Genomic DNA, 14,035 nt, shown 5'->3' with positions numbered 1-14,035 from the left:
GGTCATCACGATTTTAGTTTAAATCAGACCATTTTAATCGGAAAATTAAGAAAAAGCTATTTGAAATTAGTATCACATGTTAAAACGGTATTGAATAAACCGGGATTATAGTACACCGATCAAAACTGAGTGTGGATGAAATTGTTGTGATAATGAATTACGTATTGTTATTGTATTGTTTTTCGGTTCGATAGATGATTATTTATTTATTTATGCCATTGAAATCGTCAACATGGCATGCGAATGAATAACTTTTTTTATTCATTAATTATTTTAGGCTTTTTTTTTTGTTGGTATAATGAAATACAGAACCTGGAGATTTTTTATTAGTTATGAAAAACCACATCACGTAAATGCCTTCCGTTTCTGACTTCACAAAGACAGGACGGCTTATTTCTGACTGCGCCCTAATTTCGTCACCATTGTTCTCTTTCAGCTGTTGGATTGTCTGGGGCTTGTTCCCCCATAGGAAGAAGCCGGGAGTCCTCAGATCTTGAGAACGTGATGGCCAATTGGCAAATCTTCCCGAAATTATTTGCTCGCCAAAAATGGAAGTTCGATTGTGGCTCGATTTTGATTCGTTGTTGGATTGTGAACTCGTCCTTGATTAATTTCCCATATGTTTCTTAAAATAACTAAAAAAATGAAAAAAAAATCAAAAGGTTATTCATATTTTAAACCCTTCGTGACTTATGGACGACCTTGTATATAGCTCAATGGCATTAGCAAAAGCATAAAGCCTTCAATAAATAGCTTTGGTGTGTGCAAAGATTTCGTTTCTTTTTTTTCTTTTTCTTTTTTTTTTTTTGCGCAGACCTCAATAGCCTATAACTTCAGTGCTAAAGACTTAACGGAAGATTTAAGTCACTCTTCCGGAATATAATGCATTTATATAATATAATAGTTTGGATTAAATTGGACTGAATGATTTAGAATTACAGAACAGGTTATTAAGGCTGTGTGTTTTATGTTTTGCGTGCATTTTCTTAGGCTTAGACACGAAGCTTATCTTTTTATGATTCTCATAAATCATTTCCAACTTGTTGAAATATTACGACGTTAGAGAATTCACAGAGTTTGTGTTTCAATCTTCAACTAATAGCAACTGGATTATGTTGCAGATTCCTCGAGAAGTATATTTAAAGATTAAATAAATAAATGATTTTTTTAATTTTTTTTTTTAAAATAAGAAGTTTGACCATTTCAGCGTTTAATTAAGTAAATCTGCATCGCATAGTTATCATTATCCAGACCATCATGGTGATATTAACAAACTACACGCACTCTGTTGAGGGAAACTTATTAAGGCTCTGTGCTAATCGGGATGACGAAAGGTTTAAATTTATTCATTGGGTGTGCTCACACTGGCCAGTTGTTTGCTGCCCGTTTATTCATGATGTAGAATAATGGAAGAGTAACTGCACTTGACAATATTACATCGAAACGATGCGCACAGGCGAGAACCACTGTGTTGGGAGAGGAAGGAAGGAAGGAAGGAACCATGGAAATTGTAACGAGGGTTCAGAAGGTATAGAAATGAAAAGAAAGCGAACTGCATACATAAAGGAGTAAAATAATGGCTATAAAGTTAATGAAATGCATTATTAATTGCTTTTAAACTGCACTGTTATGATTTTAGTTTCCAAAACTGATGATCACTGGTTCGACAAGCAGCGTAAATGACATTAAGATTGACATATGGATATAAATTTCTTACTATTTTAATAAAAAATATCCCGATGTCATATTTTTAACGTCTTTGTTGGTTTTCAGTTCTTCGCAATTCATTAAGCGGTTTAACAATGATCAGAACTCGACAATCAAAATGTCTTTATGAAGAGCACAAAGCTGATTACATAACAATGGTATTTTCAACAATTGCCAATAATCTAGAAGTTCGAATTTCAGGTGGAATTATTCAGTATATACTGTACATAATATGACTGACATACACGCAACTTTCAGGTTTTGGAAACCTTAGTTTTTTTTTTTTTTGTATGTGATTCCCAGTAACAAAAGTTGTAAAACCGTGCTTGGGGCAAGGATTTTTTCTATTTTTGCTCATTTTTATTAATTTTTACCTGGTCCAGAAACCCTGTTTTAGAGGCAAACGATTTCAGGCCCCTCCAATAAAGCAGGGAGGTGGTCTAAAATTGGGTGATGATATTCATCTCACGCCTAAAGACGATCATATACATCCATGCCCATACCAGGGTTTGAACCCTCCAGTCTAATGTTATGATTTTAGATCATAATATTAGACTTGTCATTGGATTATTCGCTTTTATTTTATTGGGTTCGTTGCATTAATCTGTTCTTGTGTTCTAGCAGCAACTGGTTAGAATTAATTCGCTAGTGTAACCTTATTTTATTTTTACATTATAATTGTGTTCTACGTATGAATACTTTCTGACATTATTTACGTGAACTGTAATCCATTACCAACACGCGATAAAAGGATGCTAGAGAAGTAGAGACACCCGAGTTTAGCAATGATCTCACATGACAATAATGATTACTTCACTGTCAGTGATGACCTTTCATTGTGTGTTGGTGATTCTCTCTTGTTTACAGCACAGATTGGCAACTCATAATAAAGCTGCTATAGAAGTTCACGGCTCACTTTTTTATGTTTTGTTTTTTTTCTTTCTCTACAGGGTTTCCAAGTGAGGAGTTGATGTGATCGCTACTGTCTCATTTAGATCGGCGTGCGCACCAGATCGCCGGGGATGATTGCATTCACCGGTCCGTAGCCTGTTTTGTACGGCTTCCGTGGCAGCAGCCCGAGCTCCTCGTGTCGACTTCTCGTGCTCGTTCGATTCCCTCGATTTCCGGAAGGGGGGAGAGGGTAAGAATGCAACATCTGAGAGTCGTTGCCGTTGTTCCGGAGGACGCCACGTTGACCTCTCACTTTCGAAATCTGTAAACGTTTCTCTTCCTCTCCCCCTTTCCGCCATCTCTTCCTCCCCCTTGTCTTCTTACCCTACTAATGAGGATTCATTCTGGATGAGGAAACAAGGTACACTTCCGACGCTACTCGATCGTCTGCTTATTAGAGGAGTACCTGCCGATGTTCTTGTGTTACGGAAGTGTTATTTACCGTCGCGATCATCCTGTGGACGACGGATGAACTCCCTGTGATACTGTGTGGAGATGGATTCTGCGGAAGTTGGAAAATACCTAACGGAACTCAATCAAAGGATTCGCAAAGGATGCACCGCCCATGTTGCCCCGGAAGGAAGGATCTATTATATGAAGTAAGTGCTTCAGTTCTCTTCAATTAATTAGGCTTAGCGTTATGTTTGCGATCAGTGTGTCATTTGTCACTTGTAAGCTTGCCGATAACGATAAAACATTTTCTTTGTATTTTTTATTTCCCTTTTGCATTGCAGGTTTCACGAAAAGGATTACTAAACGCGCACGAAGCCCTTCTAGTTGTTTGTTGCAAAATTACTGACATCTGAAAAGTGTCATGTTATCTTCTGTTTAATTTCGGATTGCGTTTGTCTTCGCGCATGGGGTTCAGCTTTCATCACGTGATGTTAGTAGAGGATTGTGCGACAGTCCTTAATCTTGTTATAATAGACGTTGAAGATTGACCTAATATGAATTGCCGATGGCTGAAGTGCATGCATAAGTTGGTCGGTTTGCCCTATCGGATTGTTTCAGTCAAATGGTCTGCAGCTTTCAGTATAGCACGACTCAGTTTATTAACTCGAAATAAGTCTTAGCATCTTTTAGTTTTCTAGATAAAGAGACCATTTTAAAATTATCCCTGCTACGACTACATCTTTAGAATGCTTTTTATTTGATGTTTTCCTTGCTTTCACAACGAAATAAACAAAAATGCTCTTTAAATTCGTAGTTCTTTTCCTTTTATCGAATTTTTCAGGTGTGCGGATTGCTTTATATAGTTGTCACTGCATCTTCTAATTGTCTCAGCCTTAACACGTCAGTTATAAGAACGCTAATAGAAAATCATTTTGAAAGATAATATTACTAATAAATATAGACTAATAGAATGCGTATGACTAGTTAGATTTGTACCCCTTTCTAAATAAAAATAAATAAATATTATTGCAGCATTCCATGTGAAAATCATTTTTAACACGAACGAAATACAACTGTAGTTCGTCGAGGAACATCTTTTTATCTTCCGCCACCGTTCATCGGAATGTCGCTCTTGGGATTAAGTAGTAGAAAATTACTTGACAGTTTCCTGAAATAAAGAGGATTTGCTGAACTCTAAGTAAGAGTATTTTTATTTGCGTAGTTATTTTTTATTGCAAGTCCAGTTTAGAGGGAATAGGGGGGAGGATGATACTTGGCATGGTCCAGTTACAAGTCAGAACAAGTAGTGGCAATCGGATTAACGAGACTGGGTTTGTTTCCACTGTCGCTCTCAAGTGAAAGTGGAGTTTTCTTTTCTTTTTTTTTATAACATCTTCGCTTCCTGATTTCTTGCTCGTGTACCCTCCGCAAACAGTCTTCCGCGGAGCTGTGAACCAAGTCGGCTTATTCATCTTATTTGCTCGCGAGTTGAGCACGAACTAATAACTTTACTCCGGCGGATTTCGGTGGCTTCTAATAACATAAGAAAAACTCTTTGTGCACGTTTCTGCTTCATTGCTGTCTTACGAGGAGCCTCCCGTCACGAGCCTTCCTAGTTCTGCTTCTCTATTCCGGCGTATGTGTATGTGTGCGGGCGCGTGTAGTTGATCGATCGGCCAACCTCAAAGTTTATTTTAGGCTTTTTTTTTTCTTCTCCCAAACAAGGTGATTCACTTTGGAGGAAGAAAAAAAAAGCCTACTGATTCGTCGCCCGTTTTGCCCCACCTTTTTGAACATCTCTAGCCAATTGGGAGTAGAAACTTGAATGACCTCAGGCATTTAAGACTGTATCATGTTGACTGATCATCGTCATCATGAAATTTCGCATTAGACGCTGTTGTGTACATAAAGAACTTTAGTTTGACTCCTGTAGCTTTTCTAGTTGCTATGGAGACTGGTGACAAATAACCACTGATGCTGTATTGTCAACTTCCCGCAGACGGCGTACTGAAATTCTAATAACATTTTCACAGAAATATTCGGCTCAATAAACGTCTTCTCATCAAATCTTTGTACAGTACACAAAGCATTAGTATCATTCCTGTCTACAGTGATCTCTTTATCAGTCTTATTTCTCGAACTCATTATCGTCTTCCTCCAGATTGTTGGTCTAACGATCTCCATTTCCATAACAATGGAAAAGGAGCGGTAAATGCATGTTTCCGGAGAAGCCTACAAGTTAATATTTGTGCTTTATATTTAATAAATATTAACGCTTTGAAATATATATTTGGATGAATTTCTTCCAGAATGAATTTTTCAGTGAAATCTTTATTTGAGGCATGTTTCAAAACTCGTCGCTGGTACCAAGACTCAAATTTTGGTAATTTAGTGGAAGGGCTACCATCGTTCGACCAACATGTTGCCCGTCTATTTTGGCATTATTCTTATAATGCTTCCTGTTTTTCTGAAAATAAATTCAGAAATAATAATCGTTCTAAAAAAAATATTGTAGGAGAATTGATCGCATGCTTCTTAAAAACGTTTATGGGCAATGCTATCAAAAAAGTGGAAAAAATAGAAAGAAAACCATCGAGAATATTCTTATAATTTTCTGTTTAAGTTTTCGGAGAATATATTCAAAGGTAATGATCGGTCTGTAAAAATTGTTATAGGAAAATCGATGGAATGCTCCTGTAAAACATACTCGTGGACGATGGTATAAAAAAAAAGGAAAGAAACCGTTGAATTTTTTTAAAAAATACTTTGGTGATTCGAACTAGTTTTTCCAACAATGGTTTTTACACGAGACGTTTGGTGATTCAAACTAGAGTCTCCAACAATGGTTTGCGCGAGACCTACGTAAGAGATTTCCAAGTGGAATATTTATTTCAGATGCAAAATCGTAAAAAAAAAAAAATATTCAATAAAATTTAATTACAAAAAATGCAGTTTTATCTTGCCTCGGGAATGTTTAGCGTCTTTCCTGAGTTTCCGTTGTTACAAACCTTCAAATACTCATATGACTCCATTACTAAACTATTGTACTTCATGAATGGAATTCGTCTCTGCGGCTCTCCATTATTTCTGTGTGCAGTGCACTTAGGGATTTGGATGTGCAAATCTCGCGAGCCATCAGACTAGCAGATGCGTTCTATTATTAAACAATCACACACACGCACAGTGTTTTCATCCATAACGGAACTTCTCTCCCATCCAAAAGACACGATTTTCCTTGGAGGTGCAAAATCGCATTTTATCACGTAGAACAGTAAGGCTGACTGCGACTGACATACGCCGACGCCCGCTCGCTATTCATTGATGCAGCCTGAACTATTCTTTTCTGAGGAGACTCCGTTAAGAAAAGTTTCCCTGAATTCTCGCAAGCCTTTCAAATCTATCTGTTTTACCTTCCGGGCTCAATCTATTTTTGGGCACTTCGCCAACAGCTGCGTTCCTTCCTACCTCCCCGGCTTTCGCGTGGCTCGTGTATCCTCGATAAGTGAAGTCAATACGAACCGTGCGGGTAACGGTGGACCCGTAGTGTGACCGTTCGCTGCAGTATCATCCTAAGGTTTCGGGGAAGGATGTGGATGTATACAGTCTCGAGCTGCAGGTGGAAAAATGTAATGAGTGGAAAGTAAGTATGTTTATAATTCATATGACCGCCACACTCAGAAATCTTTTCCCCGATCTTTTCATGGATGGACGCATGCGCGTCAAACTCCAGTGTAACGCTATGGTGTGAGATGCTTGCAAAATTGATCACTATTACTGTAGCCTAATATAGTATCATAGCAGCAGTGTGTGTGTGTGTGTGTGTGTGAAACAGAGCAAGTCTGCCTTGATGCTATGTACATTTAGAGAGCCTCAGACTATTAATTGTTGGGAAAAATTGCGTGTGTGCATTGTCTGATATTGAGATTCATTTGGAACTCTGCCCTTTATTATTGACATTTAGTTAACGTTGCTGTTTGTCGTACGCCAGGTGATTTTTCGTGTTTGTTAGCAATGAACGTTATGATAACAGTGTAATAATGAAATTTAGAAATTTCTGTAAGAAATAAGTTAGTTATGTGTGATCTAAAAAGTCGAAGTTTGCCTTCATATTTATAGGCGATTATCAGTCGCTGAATATTATTTATAATAATGGATGGAAGAATAGGGCTGGTTATAAAAACGAAATGTAAACATACTGGTAAGGAAAGTAGCTTAGTTTAATTTTGGTTATGAAATTATCGATATATTTTATAGCACATTCCCAAAAGATCAGGAAAGAATACAAATAGATTCGAACAAATCGGTATAAAAACGGGACTTCTGAAGGTGTTGCCTTTTGATATATATATATATATATATATTGAATACATCATGAAACCAAAAGTTTTTGAATTAAAATACTTCTGTCTTGTTCAGTTCCTGTCGCCAGTTTCCTTGTCTTTTTTTAGATGAAAAGAATTTCCCAACCCTTCGTTTTCTTTGTCGGTTTTGTCCCTATTCTGTATGTAGTATAATGTCTGGACAATTCTTCCTTTTTCGTAAATCGCCTTGTTTGTCCACCGAATTACTTTTCCACCTCTAAAATACTCGTAAATCACAACTACTGCCCCAGAAAGGCAGTTCCTAAATCCCTTGTCAGTTGCTTTCATCCCATGGTCTTATATTGGACGTTGGAATCAAACGAGAAACTACCAGTAACAGATGTTTTTGTTCAATAGATCTTCCAGTCCGTCATTCAATTGTTTTAGGTTGTCTCAGCGTTCTAAGGGATGAAGAATGAATTTGTTTCTACATTGGATACAGAAATCAAGTTCACGAACCTTGAATATTTTATTGCTAGGATAACAGATAAGATCACGATGAAAAACAAAAGCAAAAACCTTCTGACGGTGAAGCATTTGCGAGAAATCTGGCATCGAAAATTTCAAAGTGATTTAATTTGTCAGACATCAAAGATTTTGGCCTCCATTAGTAAAGTCTAGTGATTGCAGCAGATAGCCGTGGTTCATGATCCCACGACTTTTATTATATTGTAAACTCCACTGGATTACATTATGTGCCGTCTTCGGACTAAATATAGTTATTTGCTCCCCCCCCCCCCCCCACTATCACCCAGCTTCTTTCTGTATCAACATCTGTAAGCTCTTTCGATTCGTTGGGAGCTTTTTATTGATTTCTGTGTTGTCGAAATCACTAGGACTTTCATCTTTATAACAAATTCATGACCTGCAGTTGTCGTGTTGTGTGTAAAACATGTTTGCTTTCGATTTCAGCAAACGTAGAATAAATTTCATTATTTTGATGCAGTACACATCGCAAGTGAGATGCAGATGGAAGCATCTCTACCTGTTTAAGTATTTCGATATATTTCATTTATATTCGATATTTTAAAATAGGTATATGCATTTATCGATTTGAAATATACCACTCGTACATCAAAATGTATGAGGTAGACTAAAAAGATTGAAGTCAGTCAGTAGTTAGCATTAAATTGCGAATAGTTGCCATTTGATATATATTTTTAATACATCATGAAACCCAAGTTTTGGAATTAAAGTACTTCTATCGTGTTACAGTCCTGTCGCCATTTCCTTTCTCTTCTTTTTTAATTGAAAAGAATTTCTCAACCCTTCGTTTTCTGTGTCGTTTTTCTTCCTCTCTTGTATGTAGAATGTACGTGTTTGTATTTTAAAGGCATCATGGTCTTTCTTTCTTTTTAGCTGCGTTAACTTCGGTCAGCATGACTTTCCCACTGAAGACCATTGTACTGTGAATGCCTCATAGCTGGGATAGAAAGAATTCACTGAAATAGGATAATTTTTCCTCTTTCTCTCTATCCGCTTTAGTGTCTCAGAAAGTAATTCCTGATACTGAGCATTTTTATTACTTAGATTTATTTTATCCCCCCCCCCTCTCTCTCTCTCTCTCTCTCTTTCTCTCGACCTATACGACATATTATCAATTTGAGACAATCCCGTCATTCAGATTACGAAGACCAGACAATAAAATACTCATACTGCATTTGTTAGACAGCGGATGCTGCTTCCTAGCTGTCCCTCTACACTCTGATCATTAAGAAAAACATAACCTTAACAACCATAGAGATTTATTATTTTCCATTTAGTCTAATGCGTAAGTAAGTGCAATTTGACTAAATACCACCAATAATCGTTGAGAGACAGTTTGTATGTGAATTGTTCAGGTCTGGAATTCTAACTCTTTTATGTTATTTTAAATCCAGAAATAGTTTCAGGAAAAACTGCATCAATTGAAAAATCTGAAAGGTAACCGTAACAGAAATCGTTATAACAGTAATCAACTTTGAACTCACTGTAATAATAAATGTCTATTAGTAAATGTTGACATTGACGAGGAAATTCAGTTATTTGTAATGCGCTAGTGTAGCTTTTGGACATTCGAGTGGATGAATCTTTGATGATCAGTACATCCATGCTGTAACTAGCTTTTGGTTTAGAGACATTATCTTCGCCGAATCTTTAAGATTCACTGGAATGACTAGTGTCATTCCGTTTGCTGCATGGTTGCATAAAAACGTTAATCCACATAATGTGGGCACCTGAAAAACCGGAAAAATATCATCGGCATTATCTTCGCCGAATCCTTAAGATTCACTGGAATGACTAACGTACTAACATCAGCGTTTTTGAGTAAAGCGGGCCCGAGTATTGAGGCAGTGCTTATCCGCTATCAACTTCGCTGGGTTGGTCAGATACTCGCCTCCAAACAGCTCTTCTGAAAAACTGAAGGAGGCTCATAGAAAAAAGAGGAGGGCAAAAGAAGCACGTTAAGAATAGCCTTAAGGCAGATAAGAGCAATTGAACATCGATTTAAACAACTGGGACTGCACTTGTTTTAGATCGGTCGAAATGGGGAAAGGCAGTGTCTACAGGATTCTCAGTATTTCGAAACCATGCAAATATGCCACAGAAAAAAGAAAAAAAAAAGAAACAGACATCAGATTGTACGTGAAATGTTTCTCGAACATTAGTGCCTCTTGGAAAATACATGCCATCATTGCGGAAGGTCATGCAGATCAAGTAGCTGTGTAATCAGTCATCTACGGAATCACAAATAAATCAATTTTGGAAGACCATTATACTCCTTCGCATTTGACTAAAACAATGAATGGTTTTAACCATCTTATTGATAAAAAAAAATCCCAGGCAAACCACGTAATCATCAGTTTGTTGATTCTATAATATCTTCGACATTATTCCCAAACTTTCCAAGGCCATGCAGCAACGCATTTTTTCTGTTGATTATAAATGTTCGCTTGCCATTTATGCAGAAACAGGTTTTTTAACAGGAAAAAATGACAGATTTCCAGGAGTTAAAAAAAAACGAGTTTAAAAAATTCCTGCAACAATACCAGCGAACTTACCATAGAAGCTCTTATACTCTCCCTCCAGTTCTCTTGAGAAATTGGACTGTAGATCTTTGCAAAAGATTCGTAACAAACCATCCATTTCTCGTTATCTTGATTTTGTATTTAGTACTGTCATGTGAATCATTTCTTTTATCGTCTTCAGTACTTAAAATTCCTAATTTTTGAAATACATTTTTAGTAACAGATTTATTTATTTAGAAATTAATACCATTCTGTATTAATTAACTATCATTTGATGTATCACTTGTTGTTACTGACTTCTTAGCGATAGTTACTAAGCAACTAAGCTTACAGCACGCGGAAAGGTATTACAGAAAAAGTTACTTGATGAGGAAGTGTCCACATCCTTATTTTGTTTGACGAGCATTAGGACAGTTTGTTAAACAGTTATGAAACATTTATTATAAAATAATATTCAGAAGAGATGTATAAGAAGAAATTCCCATTTTTTTAAAAAATTAATTCTGATCTTGGCTTTCATATCGTCTACTCAGTACATGTTGACCGCTGCAGAATACGACATCGTGTATTTTGCCTGAATCCATCGTCGTGAACTTGCAGTCTACTGTGGAACCACCTTCCAGTTATTCCTAGTATAAACATAAATGAAAGATAAAGATGGTTTGCATACAATATGCAGGAAGAAATCGTGACCGGTTCTGCAAAAGCGATCATTGTTGTTTACATCAAATTCTTTGGAATAAAATTTAGAGTTTTATTCAGAAGAGTTCGATGTGTGCAGTGGCAACTCGCATAGCTTTTTTTCTTTTTTTTTTCAAATGACAGAGAGTACGGTAAGCCAAAACTTTACAACTATTTTAGATTGTGGTGCTTACGACCCATCAGAATGAAACTGAAGTCACGGCTTTCCCTTTATATAACGTACGCTCCTAAGGTGTGCTTTAGAAATGGTATGACGAAATGCAGAATAGCTCGAAGTATGTAAGAATGACTTTAGTTATATCCTTGGCCTTTAAAGTGCAAAACTCGTTGATTGGTATGCATTTCAATCAAGCCATTAGATATATTTCTGGGGCATTAAGATCAGCACCAACTTATTGGCTTCCAGTTCTTAAGAATCCTGTACCTCTTTCGTTACGGAGATGGAGTGTTTTAGGCAACCCCTCAACATATGAGCGGGAGATGAAGGCATCTCCCGCTCAAATTCAGATGAACTGCTGCGCAAATGTCACCTGAGGTCTTCGATATCGTATTCGTATGGAACCTTCACTTGCAGGAATATATATTCTGAGTTAGATATCACTATTCCAGCATCTCAAAGACCCTCTTCGACATCTATAGCCTACACTTAAATCGAATCAAGACATGGCAGATGCAAACACTCTGCAAATGGAAATAGGCTGACTCTCCATGCTGTGAATGTGGCGATTTAGCAGACAACATATTTTTATTGATTGCCCAATATTCTCGTATCCCATAACTTATATGGACTTCTTTTTTTGATGCCAAATTCGAAGTTTTGATGTGAATTCAGAAATCATGCGGTTTAATAGTAACTTGCATTTTTTCCTCCACCTATACATACAGATCACTTTCTGTATTCGCTAAATAAATAAGTGACGTACGTTTCGTTGTAAATCCCAGATTTTGAAATAAATCTTTGTAAGTGTGAAGATCATTTGTAATAACACTTATTTAAATTAAATTAATTTAAAATATAAGCGAATTTCATATTTTAATACAGAGAAACGGTGGAATGGTTTCCAAGTAGGGAGATTTGGTATTTATAACAGAGAGAGAGAGAGAGAGGGTGTTTGTTTTAAAAAAAAAAAAATGCTGGAGGCCTCAGGGAGATGAGTCGGACCTTTCTTGTCAGAGGAAAGCGATGAACGTAATTTCCTTTAGACCACCGTTCTTTTAGAAGTACCACACTTTATTTTGCTGCTTTTGACCGTGAAGGGAGATCTTGTGTGTAAAATACCCGAAGGGCTTTTCCTTACTAGAACCTCCCCCCCCCCCCCTCTATCCTGGACGGGTTTGACATTACGACCAGGCATTTCGCCCAACGTTTATAGCCAAAGAATGTTTCGACTACCGTCTGATACGTATGACAACTGAAGGCATCCTCAAACGTTTCTGGTATTATAGTACTGTAATATTAGGAATTTTGTTTTCTGAGATATCGCAAACAGTTTCAGTAAACTTGAACGTGTCATATTTATATACTGGGGTACTCGACTGGTGTTTCTTTTGTAGGGCTAGGGGATAAAGAATATCCTTTCCCAAAGTTTCTGATAAAAGAAAAAATATAAGTGACCAGGCAACTATTTACCAAAAAAAAAAAAAACTATAAAGATAAAAGTTCCTGAACGTTTCTTTTAATAGATATAATAATATATATGAATATCTTCTTATTGTGTGAAAAATACTAAAGGTAAAGGTAAAAGTTATTCCACTGATGGAAATCGTCCCTCTGATACACATCTAAGTATTATTGAAGTTACTTAAGCAAAACTATTTTAGATTGTGGTGCTTACGACCCATCAGAATGAAACTGGAGTATGGCCTTCTCTTTAAATAACGTACGCTCCTAAGGTGTGCTTTAGAAATAGTATGATGAAATGCAGAATTAAGCGAAATTGTCATTTCTTGCGAGAAAGACAAGATTGACTAACGTTCTGACTTTTTATTGAAAAATGGTCAAGAAATTAATATTTAATGGGATTCCCATTGATATTGCAGAAGTTTCATTGGTCAGGGGTTGTTGTTCTCAGTGTGGGGTGAGAGAGAGAGAGAGAGAGAGAGAGAGGAGATTAGCATTAGATTCGAATACCTGTAGAACATACTTTTTTTTTTATGCAGAAGAGCGATGTCGACTAAAATGGAAGAAAATTTGCTCTGTGTGTTTGGAATTGAGCTGTGAAAGGATGATGATTGGTGGATGCACGTGTCTGAAGAGATTTAGAGAAAAAGTAGAGGAATACCGAATGACAATTTTGATGAACAGTGGCCTGTGGAAAATACTCGTAGCAGAAACTGGACGTCTGTGTGACGGAGTGAAGCGAATCGGCGAGACCGACAGATCATTAATCATCCTAACTGCTTTTCTGTACAATCGAGATTGTTTGAGATGTCTTGCCCGATAGGAGAACAGTTTGTGATTGGAGGGATTTGTATAATGTTAACAGTTGTTTGCATCTACCGCGAAGTTCTTGGATGCAGTTAAGTATCTTATGTATAAATATCTTCTTATTCTATAAGGTAGAGGTAAAAGTTATTCCACTGATGGAAATCGTCTCTCTGATACACATCAAAGTATTATTAAAGGTTACTTAAGCGAAATAGTCATTTTTTGCGAGAAACAGAAGATTGACTAACGTTCTGAATTCTTATTGAAGAATGGTTAAGAAATTAGTATTTAATTGGATTGGCATTGATATTGTAGAAGTTTCATTGGTCAATGTATTTCATTCTTTGCCAAATGAGAACAGAAGTATAGCGCAATCTTAGCAAATCATTGGGTTGAATCAGTTAATTGAAGAAAGATCTCCGATGTACGGATGATGAGAGCAAGTGAGAGGAGAGAATCCCAAGGCATTCCGAGATTACTTACGA

At 36.8% G+C, this 14,035-nt stretch overlaps 1 protein-coding gene across 3 annotated transcripts in view; it reads left to right on the top strand.

Moving 5' to 3' along the window:
* Window positions 1–3,073: 3,073 nt before the first annotated feature.
* The window catches only part of LOC150104740 (uncharacterized), a 434,041-nt gene continuing 423,079 nt past the window's right edge, over window positions 3,074–14,035 (top strand). For 2 of the 3 annotated variants that reach the window (XM_090395917.1, XM_090395916.1), the window contains exon 1: window positions 3,074–3,257. In XM_090395917.1, coding sequence (XP_090252043.1) covers window positions 3,154–3,257 — 104 coding nt within the window. In that variant the 5' untranslated portion in view covers window positions 3,074–3,153. The remainder of the gene's footprint in view (window positions 3,258–14,035) is intronic. The other variant, XM_090395915.1, reaches the window with a different exon arrangement.

The sequence above is a fragment of the Typopeltis vanoorti genome, chromosome 7, assembly GCF_054136105.1.
Source record: "Typopeltis vanoorti isolate ZY-2024b chromosome 7, IOZ_Tvanoo_1.0, whole genome shotgun sequence".
In the NCBI taxonomy this organism is placed as follows: Eukaryota; Metazoa; Arthropoda; class Arachnida; order Uropygi; family Thelyphonidae; genus Typopeltis; species Typopeltis vanoorti.
Note: the sequence above shows the minus strand (reverse complement) of the source record. Positions and strands in the feature narration are given on the sequence as shown.